Source organism: Acartia tonsa, chromosome 3, assembly GCF_053477335.1.
Source record: "Acartia tonsa isolate MP-2025a chromosome 3, ASM5347733v1, whole genome shotgun sequence".
Taxonomy (NCBI): Eukaryota; Metazoa; Arthropoda; class Copepoda; order Calanoida; family Acartiidae; genus Acartia; species Acartia tonsa.
In genome coordinates, this window is record NC_137262.1 from 37,971,487 (window position 1) to 37,992,357 (window position 20,871).

General features: G+C 31.4%; 1 protein-coding gene across 1 annotated transcript in view; it reads left to right on the top strand.

The window, feature by feature from the left end:
- LOC145314065 (F-box only protein 22-like) overlaps positions 1–3,172 on the top strand; it is a 10,393-nt gene extending 7,221 nt beyond the window's left edge. The window contains exons 7-11 of the mRNA XM_080153807.1: positions 238–363; positions 680–811; positions 1,304–1,378; positions 1,905–2,032; positions 2,575–3,172. Coding sequence (XP_080009933.1) covers positions 238–363; positions 680–811; positions 1,304–1,378; positions 1,905–2,032; positions 2,575–2,682 — 569 coding nt within the window. The 3' untranslated portion in view covers positions 2,683–3,172. The remainder of the gene's footprint in view (positions 1–237; positions 364–679; positions 812–1,303; positions 1,379–1,904; positions 2,033–2,574) is intronic.
- The last annotated feature ends 17,699 nt before the right edge of the window (positions 3,173–20,871 follow it).

Below are 20,871 nucleotides of genomic sequence, written 5' to 3' on the forward strand. Positions count from 1 at the left end.
TTTTCTTATTATTTTCTTTAAATTTTGGGGTATTCTTATTGAATGTTGATTGGTTGGTTCATTAAGTTAAGTAAACGTTTCAACCAATAATTATGATCTCCAAAAGGGGTAATTTTGTGTATCATAATTGCGGATGTACATCAATTTATTGGCCATTGTCTTATCCCTTTAGATCCCTGCTAATGTACCCTCCCTCCCTATCTAATCCAAATCTATAGTCTACAATTGTCCAACCAGGACTCACCAAAGAAACTCCATCAGAATTACAGAGCATGGAAGTTCCGCGCGTGGATGCCGCGCTTATTTTATCTCCACAGAACTTTCTGGAAAATATTTCAGTTACCAACAGTGATGTTGCTATAGGTACTCTTTATAAATCCTTTTAATAAAATAACAGGATGTTTGACTTCTATAGATCACATTTAGTAATTGAAACGTTTGGACACTCAATTTAATAAACCAATTAATTAAAATGATGGAGCAAGTCTTGATACTGTGTATGGAGAAGCCAGAGCCATTTGCATGGAGAATATGAGATGTGCAGTTGTTCTATTGGATCTAATTATATTTATTAAAGGTGGAGCTAGTCCTGATACTGTTTATGGAGAAGCTAGATCCCTTTGCATGGAGAATATGAGATGTAAAGTGGTTCTATTGGATCTAATTATATTTATTAAAGGTGGAGCAAGTCCTGATACTGTGTATGGAGAGGCTAGAGCCCTTTGCATGGAGAATGTGAGATGTGCAGTTGTTCTATTGGATCAAACCTGTAAAACTGAATCTAAAATAAGAAAAGAACTCACAAGACTGAAGGAATTTCAAGATACTTTTCTTAAAGAGTGTGACACTTATCAAAACCAAAACTAAAAATTAAATGAAATTAAATAAAAAAAGAGTTACAACACTGAAATTTGGCATGGTAGTTGCTTTTAAGAGGTATAATGTGAACTGAGAAAGAAGGCTCTCTCGCCGAAATGATTTTTTTGTCTTTTCTCGCAAAATTAAACAATTTTGAATCATTTCAGACAAACTTTTTTCAACAACAAAATTTCAATATATTTGCACTTGACACTATTTTGAAAATATTTTTAATGATCTGTAGTTTTGTATATTAGAATTATTGGTTAAAAAGTTTGGACACTACATTTTAAACCAAAAAAATAATTTTTTAACCAACATATGAGAGAGTATGTTCACAAAACTTTGGGTATAAGCATAATTTTCAGTCCAATATCCTCTCCCTCGCTGCAATCTTAGCAATCTTTTTGTTATTAATATGAATATCTTGAATGTTTTGTGGTTCAGGGAAAGTTTAACGAAAGCAATGGATTTTGTTTGATGTTGGCGTGCTGTGGCAGAGGAAAATATTTTCATAAAGGTACATTTTTACAGCGATCTAAAGGGATAAGACAATGGCCAATAAATTAACGTTCACCCCCAATTTTGAAACAAAATTACCGCTTCTATAGATTACAATTAGGGGTTGAAACGTTTCGGACACTCAACTAAACCAACCAATCAAAATTCAATAATAGTCCCCAAGGTTGTTAAGCCAACGAATAAGAAAACTTTATTGTAAGACTTTGGGTAGTAGAATAATAAACAGCCACTGTCCACTCCCTCCCTGATCAAAATTACTCTCTGATATTTTAAGTGAGTGTATCAAATGTTTTACTATAGTCAAATGGTAATAATGAATATAGGATACATGATTTGGATATATTACTAAAGTTTGTTCTCAATTTTGGTTGCTAATATGGACCGAATTTATTGTTCACGGAAAAGGAGGGGAGGGGTTGGATGGGTGGTATCGTTATTTTAACCAGCCGGGAGTATCTTTCAACTTTATTAGAGTACATGAAAATCTGGAGCAACATCTAAGTAATTATAAATCGATTATACAGGTAAAAAGGACGTTGAATCTAAAATCTTCCAAAGCCTTTTTCCCGGTGTTCCAGTCATCGGGTTCTTTGGCAATGGTGAAATTGGCTTTAATTCCAGGAATACTTTCTATGAACATGAAGAATTTGAGGTCAGTTTTATTAGTTATTGTCAGGATTATAAAGGATACCTAGCTTTTGGGGACGGCATATTTATACCACAAGATCTAATTTGAGTGTATCTTTGAACCAAATCTTGTTAATAATGTGCATGATTATATGGGCAAATGTAACAGACAACAAACCTTTGATTATACAATATTTGTGTGGTCTGTTTAATGTAATGAGTTGCACCTGTTTTAAGGCAAGGCACCCCCCCCCCCCCCCACCTAACTATTTAATTCGCGCAGATAGCAGCAGTAGGAACCATTTTTAACGTCTTTTGTTATAAACAAAATCATCCCTTCTGTAGATAAAGTTTATTAGTTAGGAACTTTTGACCGTAAATTACACCGTTACATCAAATTTTTAAACTGTTACCTTGACTGAATAATATTGGGTACTTTTATTGAATTTCGATCCGTTTGTTCCAAAACCAGTAGTGCCCAATCCTTTCAGCCAATGATTTATGTCTACAGTGGGATAATTTTGTTTATCATAATAGTAATGTTAAACTAATTGTGTACTTTTTTAGGAAAAACTGGGGGAAGTAAACGAGGATGAAATCTTCCACGGGTTTACAACTGTGTTTATGGTTGTATCTATTGATACCACGGATACATCATCAAGCAAGACTCATTAATTCAGGGATCTAAAGGGATAAGACAAGGGCTGATAAATTGTTTTACATCCCCATTGTTAATACTAAAGTCTACCAAAGTTGTTCAGCCAACGAATATGATAATGATATTTTGAAACCTAGACTAGTGTAATAAATAGCCCATTGTCTCCTCTCTCTCTCTATAATAATTTCTATTAAATGCATTTTTTGTTGAATATGTACATGTATGACCGGTTTTTTAAGGAGATATTGAACCCACAGAAAAACTTTTTATCCGCAACACTTTTTTACTAGTAAAAAATAATAGTAACTTTAAAATATTTTACGCTTAATTGATAACAATGCCAGTATATTTTTACTTAAAACTAACATTATTTTAAAGACATCAAAGGGTTTTTACATATTCTAAAAAGCATTTAATTTAATATCTAAAGTTGGTGATAATGTTATTTGTATATTTTGTTACTAGTATTATAATTGTAAATAAACTGTATGTATTATGAGTATAAAATGTTTTAAGTATCTAAGCTACTATATAATTCACTTTGTATGTTCGTCCGTCATCCGTAACGCTGTCCAGTATGGCTTCGAATCCGATTTATATCCGCTGAATTAGAACCGGTTCTCAGCCATACTAGAAAATCATGCATAGCATCGTATTACAGACAGTTTTCCACTAATATTAAAACATAAGATTAATACTATTTATGTTATCCCGGGCCTTAGGCTTAGAAATAATGTTATCGCACTTGTTATTTTAATTAACTTCTATAAATTTATATTCACTTGCAATAATAATCTTTTCTTCATTGGAAAATCTTATATATAGTTCAAATTTCTGCCGCGAGGTGTCATTTTACTTTTAATAAATTGACCAAGCCTAACTAAAATTGAACTCTACACAGGGTTTTAAACAGGAAATTTTTTATTTTAAAATCTAAAGGTAGATTTTTTTAAAATGTATAACGAAATTATATCAATATTTTAGAAATCATTCTATATACATGACACAAATGTTTATATTTTTGTAGAAGTCCTCATAATAATACGGTTCAGTGGAAAACAAATGTTATTGTTACTGCCACTATTATTTATGTATGTTGTGACGATGATGACTCACAGCTATTTTAATATTTCCAGGGGTCTAAAGGGATAAGACAGTCACAGTGGTCGTTAATTTGATGGACGTAATGATACACAAAATTACCCCTTCTAAAGCATCAAATCTGTCGTTGAAACGTTTGAACAAACTTAATAAACCAATCTAAATTATTTAAGGTCCCAAAGTTGTTAAGTCAACAAATAAGAAAGCGTTAATATAAAACTTTTGGGACTAGTGAAAAAAGAGCCCATTGTATCCTTTCTCTCTGATAATTTTGGTGTATTTGTTTGATAAGATCTCTTAAATGGCTGGTTCGTCTGATTTTAAAAATGTGAATGTTTCCCAAATTATGGATGTTGCCCTCCTTGGTCTTATATTAGTAGACTTCGATTTTGACTCAATTTAGTTTTTATCTACTTATCATCATAGTAGCAGCTTTGCCTCTTGCCTCTTGGGGATTTTTTAAGGGTATGGAGGTGTCGCAACCTCATTAAACTAGCCTAAAACCAGCACAGGACTAGTAGGTAGATATTTTCCCTGAGGAGTAGAGACCAGAGAGGAGTAGGGGGGGGGGGGATCTTTTATTTTAGGGATGTTGAGGGTGTCCCACCCCTAAGAGAATAGCTTAAAGGACCATTAGGAATATTCCCTGAAGAGTAAAGCCAAAGTGGTTCAGCGGTAACTGAGATCTCATAGACTTACATCAATCTATTTCGTGTTTAATACATAATTATATGTGCAAAGGTATCTAAAGTTTTTTATTTGTTTATTTTAGTTTTTTTTATAGTTTTATTCAACAGATTTTATATTTTTTCTTAATTAGTCATATATCGGCACTCAAAGTTTTTTTTAGTGTTAACAAGTTCAAAACAAGTCCTAGAAAGGTAATTTTTAATTTATCCATTATATACTCTTCATTCTTTTGTTTTATTTTGTGATTTTTTATTATATTAAATTTTAAAATTAGTCTCATATGATTTAATCAGGTTTTAAATGCAACAAAATTTTTCGAAGATAAATTCTACCATAAAAAATTAAATGACAAATTAAATTATCAATGACTTATTTTCTGGATGAAATGAAAAAATAACAATTTTTGTAAACTAAAATGTGCACGCTTTATACCTATAATGAGGTTGTTAATAATATTTTATCTAAACTACTCATTAGAAGAAGAAAAATATTTTTTTTTTATAAAAACATTTATTCTAGAAAGGAAAAATACATCAAAGTACAAATTGTAAGTGTTAAACTATGCCTGAATAAAGCAAATGGTATTTTAGAATAAATTTTGAATTAAACAGAAAGGCTGAATGATAATTACTTTTTTTAAAATCTACTAGTTTTTACAGTTTTAATGACAAACAAAATCTTTTGAAAATAATCCATTTTATATTTGGGATTTTTTTTAGGTCAGATCCTAAAATTATTACCTATGTTAAAAAAATTAAATTGTTTGATAACTCTTATAAAACTAACAATATCATCATAGATGCCAATGACAGAATATCCAAGAAACAGTCCAATCCATCCTCCAATCTCATAGATGTAGTCCCAGGTGCCATACAAAGGTTTTGAATGAGTAACCATATTGACAGGCACTGTGTCAAAGTAGAAAGTAAAGGATCTAACATCTTTTTCCATTTTACTTCCTAAATTTCACAATTGAGTAAAAAATAACATCAACATTTAAAACTTCAATATTAATTATCTACATAAAATAACTCAATTTACTTTATTGATAGATAACAACCTGGTAAGTTATGAAGCTGAATGTAATGAAGAATACAGGGTATCTTGCATACTTCATTGTTGATAACCATTTTTGTGATATTCTTCAGAGTTTCAAGCTCATTATTTGTGCACACCTCTACTCCAAACAATTCTCTAAGGAAGAAAATATCAAATACTACTACTATTAATTTTCATCACACCAAATAAAAAAAATATCTTAGGCTGATTTGTTTTAAAGCCATCTGGGTAGCTAAACACAAACTTTTGCTATATTTTTTTGAATTATACCTTTGTATAGGGAAAGTACAGCCAAAAGTAGAATTAAATATTTTTATAATTTCTCTATTTACACATTCCTGATGTATTTCTGAAGAGCAGGGAAATTGTGGATCATTTAGGATGTCATATGATTCAAAAAGAACTTTGTTTTTTTTCAAATACGCTTTTTTTGAATAAACTGCTGGGATACTTCAATTTAAATTCTTGCATAAAAAACATTCCAGGTTGGTGAATATACAAATGCAAATTGTTGTTATCATTGTTTGACTTTCTTACAAGTTTTATCCAATCCTTATCAATATTAGCCAAGTCAAATTCCTTGCACAACATCGGATCATCCAAAAAAGAGATAAAATCAAACTCCAAATCACTTTCATCTAATAATTCCAATTTTGTGTTGTTGTATACAACAGAAATATTTTCTATATTTGTAAGAGTGTGATCATTAAACTTTCCATCAAACTTGCTGTTGTACAAGAATTCGCAGAGTGTAAATGATACTGGTATATTTTTGCTGTCAATCATTTCCAAAGAAGCTGTTGTTGGTCTTTCAACAAATATTTGTATCTTTTCAGTTAATAACCAGGCAACAGAGCCAATACAAAGCATATAAAGAGTAACATTAAGCATATCTTTTCGTTTCAGTTTAAAAAGAAGGAATTGAAGATCCAAAAGACTAAAATAAATTTTCTTGATTATAAGTATACCTTCACATCAGGCTACAATTAAATCAAGACAAAAGTAAGTGCTGAGCTCTGGGACCTATGTATGGTGAAATTAGACATAAAACCAAGATGATTCCCGGTAAAACCAAAATATTTCAGTGGGGTCTTTTTGAGAAAATAAGATTTGAAAATTTTAAGTTCAATTTTCATCCTCTAGGAGTTACCGCATAATCATGACAAGAAAAGCAAAGATTATTTATTTAAAATTTTGAACAACTTTGCTTTTATAAAACATCTCTATACATGATTTATTTAAAACTGAATTTCTATGAACTTAGCAAAGCAACTGATAAAAAATGCCATTAATAAACTTCCTTAGGAGTGGTTTTATGAAGAACTTTATAAAAGCAAACTTGTTCAAAATTTAAATAAATAATCTTTGCGTTTCTTATCATGATGATGAGGTAACTCCTAGGGGATGAAAATTGATCATCATTTGTTTTATGTCTAATTTCACCATACATAGGTCCCAGAGCTCAGCACTGTCTTGATTCAATTGTAGCCTGGCGTGCCTTTTAAAATCAAATTTATTTTACCTATATCCAAGTAGAATACCAACAAGACCTCCAAATTCTCCCAAAAATGATCCAATTGTATAAGAGAAATATTCCTAGATTTAATGTAACATATTTGAATGATGTTACAATTTTTTCTAGCATAGAATCATTTATTAAATAAACTTAAGAATAAAGTAACCTGTGACATCTTTGTGAACTTTGGAAAAAAGAATTCAATCTTGGGTTTTTCATCATGAGGATTATCCTTAATCCCAAGACCCCCATATTCAGGTTTTCTTATATCTTCAGATTGCATGGAAATATATTTATTAGAAACTGATTTGTCTGCCAATGTAAGCAAAATATTTTGTGGTGGTGTGCATTTGTTTTGACTTTGTAGTAGATTTCTAAACAGAGTTACAGAACTGTTTGAAATGATATCTGAACAATTGTATGATTTACTAAAGAAACATTTCATTAGATCATCCCCTAAAACTTTAGTTCCATAATCCATAATACATTTATCATAGGATTGATAATCTTGTGCATTAAGTTTTAATTGTCTTTCCATCTTTAGTATAACAACAGTGTCATAAACATACAAACTATTCCCACTAGTCTTAACATTTTCTTTAGTTGCTGGTAATATTAGGTTTTGCCTCTTGTCCCTTTCAAATAAAAGTTGTCCTGTGTTGTGAAAATAAACCTGAACCTCTTCATTGTATATGAGGGTCAATGAGACTATTTCTTTGATTATTGTCAACTGAAATGTATGACAAGCAGCTACAGTTGCTTTGTCAATTGGTAGAAAAACAAATTTTGTTGGTAAGTTTTCATCAAGTAAATCAATTTCATTAGAACCATTATTTACTTTCAATGTATCAATAATATTTCTTGGATCTGACCATTTCATCCAAAAAGATTTATTTGTCATCATAAACGTATCATATGAAACAAATTTAGACAAGTTGTAGAAACCATCTGCATATTCTATTTTCTCAACATCAATGAGACTATAGATCTGAATAGAGCTGCATATTGTCATACTGAAGTCAGATGTTGTCTGTACAAAGTTTACTGAAGTATCCTGTGGATATTGCAAGAACTTTTTCACCAATAAGATTAGAATAGCAAGAAGATAAATTGACATTCCTATCCTAGTGATAATAAAACTCCAGTTTCTAACATCTGCATCAATGGTGATATAACTTGCAAACCATGACAGTATGCTAATTACAGATATTCCCATAAAAATTCCAGCGATAGATCCAAAATATCCTAGAGCAACAGGAAGTGAATACTCATGTGTGTAAGAAATCATTTTAGCATCCTTTGGCATTTCAATTACATATCCAATCTCATCTTCTAAGGACTCAATAAGTGCCTGAGTATACTTGGGCCTTACCATGGATAACAAAAAGTTGTCTAGTTTTTCATTGTATTTGATTTCCAAATGCAGGCATTTTTTCTGACATTTTTGCTTTAGATTCAATTTTGATTTTACTTCTTCTAAGCCTTCATCATATTTTGTGCAAATAGGTTTATCCTTTCCAATATCAAATGGTAAAGAGCAGTTTGTGTTATCCTCTTCATTGAAATCATAACATTCATGACTTTGAACACTGCATTGTTCATAATCAGGTGAAAGTTGTAAAACAGTTATATTAACTCTAACATGAGAGACATATTGAATTGGTTCAAGTTTCATCATGTTTTTTAATGCACTGTGTATATCTCCTTCAAAATGAGTGACAATGAATGTCAACATTCCAATAAAATGTACTGAAAATATACTGAAATGATATGCTGAAATTTTGGGTTGGCAATTCGAATCCAGAATCCGCCCAATTTTTAGCAAATTTTGGAATCCGAATCCGGATTGAGATTTTTCTTTCAATTCTACCTTTTTGAAGGCAAAGATTATCATCATTATATATAATATCTTTTAAAATCTGGTTCGATTCTCGGAAGTGATTTATAGAGAACACCAAGAACATTAATTTTTAGGACATATGTAGTTCTCATTTTTTTTATTTTTTAAAAAAAGCCTTTTAAAATATTGCTAGAATCCAGAATCTGAATCTGGAATCCGCCAAAAATAAGAATCCAAAATTTGTGGGAATCTGATTTTTTGGACTGATTCTTGTAAGAATTCAAATCCGGTTTAAAAATTTGACGAAATCCTTACTGAAATTATATTATTGTATGTATATTTTAAAAAACTACTCAAGAATGCCACTGGTTTTCCTCATCTATAGGTATATAACAGAAAACATTATGTCTTGTGTGTATGTCTGTTCAAAACAATCTTGCTGATTGTTAAAATAGTATAGCTCCTTTAATTTGTGAATATTCTATTAAGTCCTGGGAAGATTTTATGCAAAAAAGAGTTTGTAGACATAAAAATCACTCCAAATATTTTTTATTATATACACTAATACCTACTCCCCTCTTAACAATGCTTCATATCTTCTATGGGCATTATATAGATAATTTTACCTTTCAGTTTGAATCTTATTCTTTTAGGTACATTGTTCAATAGAGTATGACACCAAAATCCAGTTTGCTCATCTTGGAGAACCATTTCTGATCTATTATGTTTAAATAATTATTTTACAATATTAGGATATTTGAAATAAAAGATTAACCTGAAAAGCTGAGAATTATTTTCCTTTCCATTTTCAAAAATCCTGTTCCATGTTGCAGAAGTTTCATTCCAAGTATCAATAAAATGAACTAGATCTGATAGCTTGTAGTCTTCCATTTCAGTCCAATATGCTTCAATTGAGTTAGCATACAGTCCAAAAGTATCTTTTTCATAATTACATCCTACATAAGAACTAAATACAGCTTCAATATTTTAAGAAACATTTTATTTATATTAAGGTTGTGGGGGGAAGTTTGTATACTTTCACGTAAACAGTGAGCTCTGAAGCTATTAGATTATTCCTAGACTGACCAATAGCAAAATGTTTCAGAGCTCTATCTTGTATACGGGGCTTTAGAGCTCACTTTTACATGAAAGTGTACAAACACTTGATAGAATAATAAATGTTATACCATAGTCATAATCATAATTGTTGAAAAGGTTGAAAAAGGAAGGTTCTGTTAGAGTGCAATCTGAGAAATAGACAGGTTTACAAATAGACAATTGTAAAGGTGGTAGCTCAGTAATTGGCACCATCTCACTAGTAACTGTTGCAGGATTTGAGAAGTACTTCTCAGTGCATAATCCTCCATAGTAAACTGTTGCTGAGATACAACAGATTACAACTCCAAATCTAAATATAAAGTATATTCTTTAAATGTATTAATCAGCCATAAAGAAATTGTATAAACATTTGTTTTCTTTACAAATCATTGTATTGTGTGCCTATCTATCTGTTATCTGTTTAAACAAACTACTTGCTGCAATAACCTCAATTGAATTATCATCTGAATCACAATAATTATGACTATGGAAGTATTTTCTAATAATCATTTCCAATGAAATTAATTACCTTAGAATACCTCCAAAAAAGTTTCTAGGTATCTCTCCTTTAAATCCAGGAGGTTCCTCCATTTTGAACCTGTAACGTTTTTTTTATTAATCTTAAAGCAATCTTAATAGATCTGTTCAATAGAAAAATCCTTCATAGACCTGTTCAATAGAAAAAATAACAACATGATTGCTTGAGGTAAAGTTGTTTTAAAATTGTCTTTTTGTTTTGTTTACATGAATATAGATATTGTGAAGTCATACATGGAAAAGTTTAGTAAAGAACGTATCCTAACTTTTGTGATTTTTTTTTTAAATAGCTAGTCGGTGCTTTTAGTTAGTAGTAGATATAAAATGATACATAGAATTTAGATATGCAATCGTTTTTTTCTTGTAGAACTCTTAAGTAATTTAAGTTTTTTAAAAATAAAGTTAGTTTTAAGAAACTAAAACGCAACAAAAAAATTGCCATAATGAACAAAAATAGTAAAATCTTTAATTTGACACCTCACTTTTTGAATTATGTTGAGTTATTATTGAAAAAATCTATTTTGTCGAACTCCGTTTAATCAAAACTTTAAACTTTGAGAGCTCTTCATGAATGAAATCACAAAAGTAAGGACACGTTCTTTGTATTGTAAATGTGTCTTTCATAATCATGTGCATAACCTAAATTTGTTTACCTTAAACTCTATTTAATTCTCATGCAAGGATAATAGATTGAAAATACCCTTTTTATTTTTATGCAATTATATTTATAATTATTTTATGTAAGGCTGTTTAAAGTCTCTAAGGTTTTTTTTATATGTTCGATCATGTATTTAGCCATAACTCTGTCAAATATGCTTTCAAAACCGACCTTTCCCGACCTAAAACAGTTGCTTTATACGCCCATGTAATTAGTTTTGTAATATCTTTCTTTTTCATGGAAAACAGCTGATGAAAATACTAAGTTGGTTCTTACGTAATTAATGATAGATTTGCCTTAAAAATAGCCAAAAACGGCTTAACGGCTGATCCGTTTGCCATTACTTTTCCAACTTTTTGTTTGATTTAGGGAAAATTGACCTACCAAGGATTACACATGCCAGGTTTCATAACGAAATTAGGATTCTAAGTGCCATTTGCGCATTCATTAAGAGATGTTTGCATTAAAAAAACCTTAATACCAGCTTTGTTTGCCCGCGCCTTCGCCTTTTTTTAATATATTTTCAAGTCCAATGCTAAGATTAAATCAAAAATATGATAAATCCATCACTAATATACATGGAAACATGTAAAAGTAATAGGATGCCTATTCAATGTCTGCCTGTAGCATAGTAACCAACGAACTGTAGGAACTATAGGACTCAGTGATAGTGATAGTGATAGTGATAGTTTTTATAGTTCCATGGAAGGTTTATATCTATTTTGGGGAAGGTATCTCCAACCCCCAATAAGAATCGTTGGGAAAATTTCGCCCCTCTAATTTTTTTACTTTTTCTTGTTAAAACTAATATTGAAGGTGAAAAATCGATGTACTCAAATTCACAAGCAGACAAAGTGTTTAACAGAGTAGATGTTCAGTTGTCAAAAAAAAGAAAGAGAGAAAATATGAAATACATATTTTAAAAAAAAACACAAAACCTTAAAAAATAAGAAATTATTTCTTTTGAAGCATGACTTAAGAACCATAGAAAATGGGATTTAGAAGGCTTCTAATAAAGATAACTATAATGTTTACAGAAGTATGAAAACTTTTCGGTTTGGTTTTGTGTAATGAAGGATTTTGCTAACCTGAGCCGATATGGTTATGGCTACGGGGCCGAGCGCCCGCGGCTATGCAAGCTAGGGGGCTGAGCGATGTGGCTAGGCAGGCCAGGGTAAGAGTTCTGTCAGAGGGAGGTATCAAAATTTTAAAGTTGAAAAAAAAATACTAGGAGGATAATACCAATATTTGTTGCAGAAAAGCTAAAATAAACACATGCTTAAAGCTTGCTGCTTACCTCTCAGCAAGGCTAACTATAATAAAATAAAACCCAGACCTTATTTTGCGTTGTAATAAATTTGGTAATCACATGGTAATACAATATCGATTGAGTAATTGAGTGTGAAACAAGGATGACAACATCATCGGTCAGTGGAAGCTTCTAGTTATCCATCTTTGTAATAACAAACGAGAAAACATATTTCCCTAAAAAAAGATTGATAACAGATGACAATCTTTGATTAATAGCTGAGTAAATTATATTTCCTAATTAGTTATAAATTGAAAGACAGACAGACAAAGTGTGTTAAAAAGCAGCTCAGCTGCTAAAAATACATATACGAAACCATTTATGTATATTAAATTAGTGGTTACACCGCCCTTGGAGGCTATAGGGATAGGGGAGTTGATTTTAATCTAATTAAAAAAAATATTCCTTTTTCCCAGGACCTATTAGAAGCTACCCTGTAAAGGAGAACCTTATCGGTTTTAGTGGTTAGCGAGATCCTCCAGTACAAACAGACAGACAGACAAAGATGTTACTTTAATATAAGGATTTTATGACAAAAAATATGATAAAAAGTTGAATTCTAAAACTGTAGAATGAGATGACAGATGACATAGGCAAAATTTTATTGTAGATGATTACTTATGAAAACTTTTCAAAAGCGAAGCTTTTATATAATTATGGTCGGTTCTTCCGTTCGGAACGGATATTTTTTTTTTGCCAATTTTCACATGTTAGAATTGTCTTATCGATTTCAAACTTTGCATGACGATTCCTGTAGTAGTTAGGTACGATTTAGAAAGCCTAGCAACTCTATAATCGTTACCAGAATGTCCGTATGTCCATTTTAAACATATTGATTTTTGACAACTAATTTTTATGTGATGTAACTATCCAATTCATCTTATTTTTGGAATACTTATTCCTAGGACTACAAAGTACAATGATATATGCGAAGCATCTCTATAATCAAGTCCTTAAAATGTTATTATGGATGTTGTCATTCTTGTTTTAAATACACCAAAGGTTCAAAAATTGCTTTCTAAGTCTATTCTAATATTCAAAACCATTACCCAAACTTTACAGGAACTTTCTATTGAGTTGCAGATTTACCTGTGAAAGCTTTGTCCTTGTTATTTATTTTTACTAACAAGCTTCGAGAATTTGTATAATTTATGTGGCATTTAGAAAATTATGTTTTAGAAATATTAATTTTTTTATCGGTTTCCATCAATGTTGAGCACAGATCCCCCCCCCCCCCCCCCCCGACCTTATTTAATAAGTTGATGTCACTGCCCTGTATACAAACATCTGCAAGGAGGATGCCACCAGAGCTATGGCCGAAGCTCTTGCCAAAAGCAAAGATTTAGCTGTCCCTGCAACTCTAATACTTCAACTTCTAAACCTAGTATTCAGCTGCAATTTCTTTCAATTTGGTAAAGATTTATATCGTCAAACAATTGGTACAGCAATGGGCTCTCCCTCAGCTGTAAATTCTTCTACATTAACCATGGGAATGTTAATTGATCCTGTTATGAGACACATGGCAACAGAGATTGAACCAGACACAGATCTTATCAGAAAATTTGCAAGATTCTTAGATGACATTATTTTCATATGGCTAGGAAGTGTGGACAACCTTGAAACTTACCTGACAAACATCAACAAAATTCATCCAACAATTAAATTCACCCACAGCTACACCTGCCCTTTCCCATGCAATATTACTGAACAACGTGACTGCTTTTGCTATTCTTCACGTAGCATACCCTTCTTGGACACTCTGGTAACCATAAAAAACGAAAAAATCATTACAGACCTGTATAGAAAACCAACAGACAGAATGCAATATCTTCTTCCTTCATCGTGCCATCCACCACATACAATAAATAATATCCCATATTCGTTGTGCCACAGACTAGTTAGAATATGCTCAGAAGAAGACACTTTGATGAAAAGACTAGATGAACTCAAACTATTTTTACTGATGAGAAATTATGATGAGAAACTGATCAACACAAGCATACAAAAAGCCTTAAATCTAAAAAGGAGTGAAGCCCTTCAGAAAGTGATAAGAGAGAAGAAAAACAGAATACCCTTTGTTGTATCCTACCATCCATCATTGCCCCCACTGTCAAAAATACTTAAGGATGCATGGAAATTTATGACATTGAATGACCAACGCCTACAAGAAATTTTTCCCCACCCTACCATGGTTGCTTACAGACAGCCAAGATCTGCTAGCTTAAGAGCCGCCTTGTAAAGAAAAAATTACCATCAAGAAAACAGAGATCTTTACCTGGCCTCAAAAAATGCCAACAACCAAGATGTAATACCTGTAGCTATATTCAAGAAGGTAAAAAAGTTGTTAGCTCAAATAACAAGAAAATTTACATCAACCTACAAGAGAGTGTTACCTGTGAAAGTAAAAATGTGGTTTACTGCATTTCCTGTGACAAAGCTGCATGTAATTTTGTTCAATACATCGGTGAAACACAAGCTAAACTAAAAGTTAGGTTTGGCCAACACCTTGGTTATGTCAGAAGCACAGATCATGACAAATACCCAACAGGAAAACATTTTAATCTACCTGGACACAGCATGACCAACATGAAGCTTTCGGTCTTAGAAAAATGCAAACTGGACTCATCAAACTACAGAAAAATTCGGGAAGCTGAATACATCAATAAATTTGACACACTAAGAAATGGATTAAATAAAAAATTGTAATTTTACTTGTTTTTTTATCTAAATATAAATTTACATTTGTTGCTTTGTTGTTAATCATTACTAAAAAAAAAAAAAAAAAAAAAAAAATTTTTTCAATACTTTATTGTTTAATTTATGACATTTTTTCATACACTTTCAAGTAAAATTAAAATCTTTTCAACACATTCACGTATTTCTGTTTTGCTAATTGCAATATTTAAAAAAAAAACAAAAGTCATACAGTACAAAACTTTCATTCTTTTGAACTTTGATTCTTTTAAACCCCCATCCCTTCTACCCCTTCCCTTTACACCAAAACCAGCGGTTAAATTGCTCAGTTTCAAACAAACCTTTGTACAGTAAAGAATAATAGAAGGGATAACCATATTCATTATAATACATTTAACTTTTTCTTTGTATTTTCGAGCACTTTTTCATTATTTTGTTGTTTCTTTACTTTAAAATAACCTAATTTTTTTCAAAATATATATCTGATTTTACTATAAATATTTGAAATATGGTTAATTTTGTGCAGGTTGACAAGGATTAGATGTGATTTAATCGAAATATATTCCTACAAATTGAGCTGTGTGTTTTTCCTTGGATAGTCTCTTTTCAACATCGCTGCCGTGTATTATTCCATTAATAATAATAGTTATTTCTTTCATCGTACACTATTAAAAATAATTTTTTTATTTAGTATCAATTGATACTCTGGAGAGTATTGGACCCGTAAGTACGCTACAACTATATAAATAATATATAACACTATGTAATACTATATAACACAATAATTATTACTATACAGAACCCATACATTTTTTTAGTATTGATTGATACGCTCTAAGGTACTATAGAATACGCTGTAGAAAAGTTTATAAAAATAGTAATATTTTATACGTTGTAGGGTATTGGAAAATACGCTGTAGAAATGTTTCTTGATTTAGTACTATTTGATATGCTGTAAAGTATCAGACAATACGCAAGAGAATGATTTATTAAAATAGTAACTATTCATACCTTCTAGGGTACGAATCTGTACTGTAAAGAATAATTGAAACAGACACCATTCGTGCACACCTCTCATGGAAGTGTTGCTGCTTGGTCGTTTTAGACAAAGATGAAATGTTACTATTTATGCTCAGATTTATAATTTTGTTTTTTGTAATTATGACTGACCATAGTTTTTATTTTTAAGGATACTGTTTAGTCCTAAACATCTTTAAAGTAATTTTTTTACTAAATTTACATTTAAATTAATGTTTTATGGCTCTGCTTGGTATGTTTGTTGATATAACAAAATGTATATGTACATATAATAATCATATATTATAAACTGATCTTTCATACAAAGTAAAACAGTTTCATACTCTACAAAGTATCAAAAATTATGATAGAGGGTAACAACAATTACAAAGGAGGGTAATGAAAAATTACTTCTACCGTACTGAATTTTATTCCCAAGAGCGTATTGGATAACACTCTACAGACAAATACATTATTTAGTACTACATGTTACTTCACAGAACATTACCTAATACTCAATACAGCATTGAAAACTTCCTTGTATCGTAATGAGGTTTTTTTCCTAGTACGTACGGATTGATACTATACATTAATGTGAAGAATATATAGTATTGCCTGATGCTAAAAAAAAAATTATTTTTAACAGTGTATCATAAACCGCTTTCCGCGGATATAGAATGTACAATTATAAGATTAAAACTAGTTTCTATATTCGTAGAAAGCTGGATATAATACGATGATAGACATAGTTTTTTCGTATGGATGAGAACCGGTTCCTATCCACCGGATTCGAATGAATACGAAAAAAAATAGGAAGGGAATAGTTTTTGGTTTGTTTGTTAATTTCATCTTTATACCACATATTTTTTTTTTTTTAAGTTATGGGAGGGTGGGAAAATGCGCAAAGTGTCTTAATTGACGTCATAAAAATACGGTAAAGAGAAAGGATCAGAAGAGAAGTGGAAAAGGAAACCCCTAAAAAGAGATGGATAATAGAAGTATTTTATGAAGGCACACTATAGTGTGTCTGTGGGTTACCAGGTGGCTGCAGCTGAGGATAGCTGCGGCTAAGGGCTGCGGTCACAAAAAGCTGTTGACTCTTTTGCCAAGATTTCCCAACTCCGTGCAATTAATTGCTACTGCTTTATTGAATACTAGCGGCTACGCCCCTAGAGGCCTCTAGGGGCACTTTAGGAGGGGAGAGTCGAATTTGATCACCCAATTTCTTATTTTATATTTTATAAGAAAAAGTTAAAAAAAAAATTTTGGGGGGGGGAAATTTTTTTTTTTTTTGGGGGGGGGGAGGTGGTACCACCCCCAATTTTTAATTTTAGATAAAAAAATTTAAAACTTTTTTTTGGGGGGGGATTTTTCATTTTGTGGGGGGGGGTGTTCCACCCTCCAAGAAAATAGTTATAAACCTTCCCGGGACCTATGAGAAGCTACCCTGTTAAAGAGAACCCGTTCGGTTTAGCGGTTAGCGAGATCCTTCGGTACAAACAAAGACACACAGACACACAAACATCCTTTTACTTTAGTATAAGGATTCCCGCTGGTACATCGGCTACAAAAATTGAGTGCCTGATAAAAGACTGACTGAGGTTTAGGGTGGCTTCATTTAAAATTTGATGGCCGAATCTGTGGCTTATTATTTGGAAAGCCACGCAGCTGTTAGCCGCTGGCTGATGGGGACTGTTTTAGCTAAGGTCGCAGCTGTGGCTGCCAGGCCCTGAGATAAAATAATTTTATATTATGTGGCTTATAAAATAGTTATGTTCTATAAATATTGATTTTGCATTTTTCATTGGAATTTTCCATTACCATAATTTATTTTTTATTAGAATATGAATATGCCTCATTGCCTAATAGGACGAAATTCTCCTTTGATTTCAAGTGATCAGAGAACCCAAGGGCATCATCCGGTTGTAATTAGATGCAATACTCTAACCAGACATAAATGAATACCCCTCTTGTCTGCATTACAACCCCCTCAATTCATGGGTTTGCTAAAAGATATAATGGAAGCACCGAAAATTCAATTAAATTTAATTATAGCAATTCAATAAACTAAAAAATTAATGAATAATAATTTTCCATATTTTTGCACTTCGTTATCCACATTTTTCATTATTAAAAATAATTCTACAGAATTTTAGCAATTTGATTGTCAATTATTTTCTCAATTAACAGTTTTTCACATCGTATTTTTATTCAAGGGTTTAGGTTTAATGCAAATTTATCACTTATAACTGATTTGATTGAGTTCACTACTTAATAAAAGCTTAATATTTGGACAGGTTTTTATCTTATTTTGTGGTAAAATTTGCAATGCCGCTAGCCTATAAAATATGAATGGTACTATAATCTGATATTTAAATTTTTTATATATGTCCCGAGCAGGTTAAACTATATATTATGTCTTGATTATATACTATGACTAGAGTTGGGCTCGATATAATTATCTCGCTATTGGCTAGGTTTATTCAATGTTTTATTTACTTTCTTTTGGTTATCTGAATTCTGACTATTAACCCTATTCTTTTATTATCTTCTCCCTGACGATTTCTTTCTTTAAACTATTTTAGGATCTTAACATTTTTTATTTCAAATTATTGTCCTGAAAGGGTTAAAATGTTTAGTTAACTGTTAAATTTTAGTTCAATATCTGACCATTACTCATGTATCGCTAGTGTCTAATTATTTTAAAACTAAGTTTTCTTTTATTTACTATATTATAAATTTAAATTTTCTGTTTTATGGATAGAAATTTAATACTTCAACATAATTCAAATAGCATCATGAAATAAAAAAAATGAATTTATTCTTCATACAGTAAAATAATGGGTCTTATCGTTCTGGTCAATGAGAGTTTATTACAGATTATTGGAGCACTATGAGTTTTAAACACTTATCGCTTGGAAAACTTGAGCTCATATATAGACATTTATTTCCTATATAGATCTGTCATGGATCTTGATGCAATAAAGCAGGCTGTTTTGTAAATGTTAAAAATTGGAAGATTTAATTAAATAAAAGTTCCCGCAAATATAAGTATTAAATAACCTTGATTATTCCTTGGATGTTCTCATGATCTCATCAACATAAAGTATAGATGTAACAGATAACTACCTCCCTCCCTCCCTTTTTGAATGACCTTTTTCGTCTGCTACCAAATTGCTTTCTGCTTCTTGGCTGTGTTGATATAACCGACACCATTAGTTGATTTTCAATGACCCAATTGAGAGCCAGCATAAGGACACTGCAATGGGGAGATACAGTTATTTAACCCCTTCCCTCTATAGTGTTTCACTCTAATTTCTCATCCTTGTCTTTATTATTAGAGAAGGTTGCATGATTATTGAGGTATTTTTTCCTTATTCTAATCCTGAATAAACGACGACATTTGCAACTGTTCTTATTTATGTAGCAGACAACAAACAAAATAAACAAACATGCTTTTTTGTCGGACAATTAATTATTTCGTATCGTTAATTTATATATGTTAGAATTGACCAATCGATTTCACACTTTGCATGTATAATCCCCTAAAAATGAGAGAGGCAGCAAGCAAATATTTTTTACGGTAAAGTAGTAAGTTGTGCAAATATAAAACCTGCGTTCGTGGCTCAACACGTAGCGCATCCGCTCGATCGTCACCGGGGAGATGATAGGTTCGAATCTCGGGTCTACCCCGCGTCGTAACCAAAGACGTTTAAAATTGTTCCTACTACTGCTATGTCAGGTGCATGGCAAAAATAGTAATAGTAGGGGGAATGCATTGGCACATAAAAGGCGCAACTCATAACATGCACAGTTAGGACTTCTCAGACAAAGGTCGTGCAATCAAAGGGTTGGTTGTCTCATGTATTTTATTGAATATCCTTGGGTGTTAGAGTATCGCATCCCATTACACGTGGATGATGCTCTGGATTCTCACTTAGATGATCACTTAAACCGAAGGAAAATCCCGCCCTTACGAGATAATGGTAAAAAAGTTGTGCAAATATATGTGTGTGTGTCCGCTAAAATCTCACAAATAGGTGGACTATTTTTTCCCCATATTGGTCAAAATCTTAATTAAATGATTGCTTCGGATATACATATGCAAGGTATGTAAAGTGATATTTTTGTAGTTAACCTTCTCTCTGATAAAATATGCTTTAACAGCAAAAGATAAAATAAAACAATGATATTTTATCAGATTTTAAATATGTTTCAAGTTACAGCTTTCCTAAATATTAACAGCGTCCAAGTTTTTGTTTTAAATATCTAATGGCTCCACCCCTAGAGGTTGAAACTTCAATTTAAAAAATAAACCTTCTTTAAATTAGAGAACTCTGAGCTTTCATTCAATTGTTGAGCATGAATAGGTGTAGTTAATTTCCAGCTGCTTAACCTGCAATGTTGGGGCTACAGCCTAAACTAATAAACTAAAAATACGAAAACTACCTCCTTCCTCTTTCATCTCTTATTTTTATTGTATTTAGTAAGGATAGGGGGGGGGGGGGTTACTGTTTATATATAGCGTAGCTGTTAGTATATAATAATATATTAATAGATTAAAATCGATATAATTTTTCAAAATAACAAAAATATCAACATGTTTAAATAAAAGGACGTACAGACTTTGTATTTAAAAGTTGCTACGCTTAATCAAGCAAAGTTTTAAATCGAATGAACTACTCTA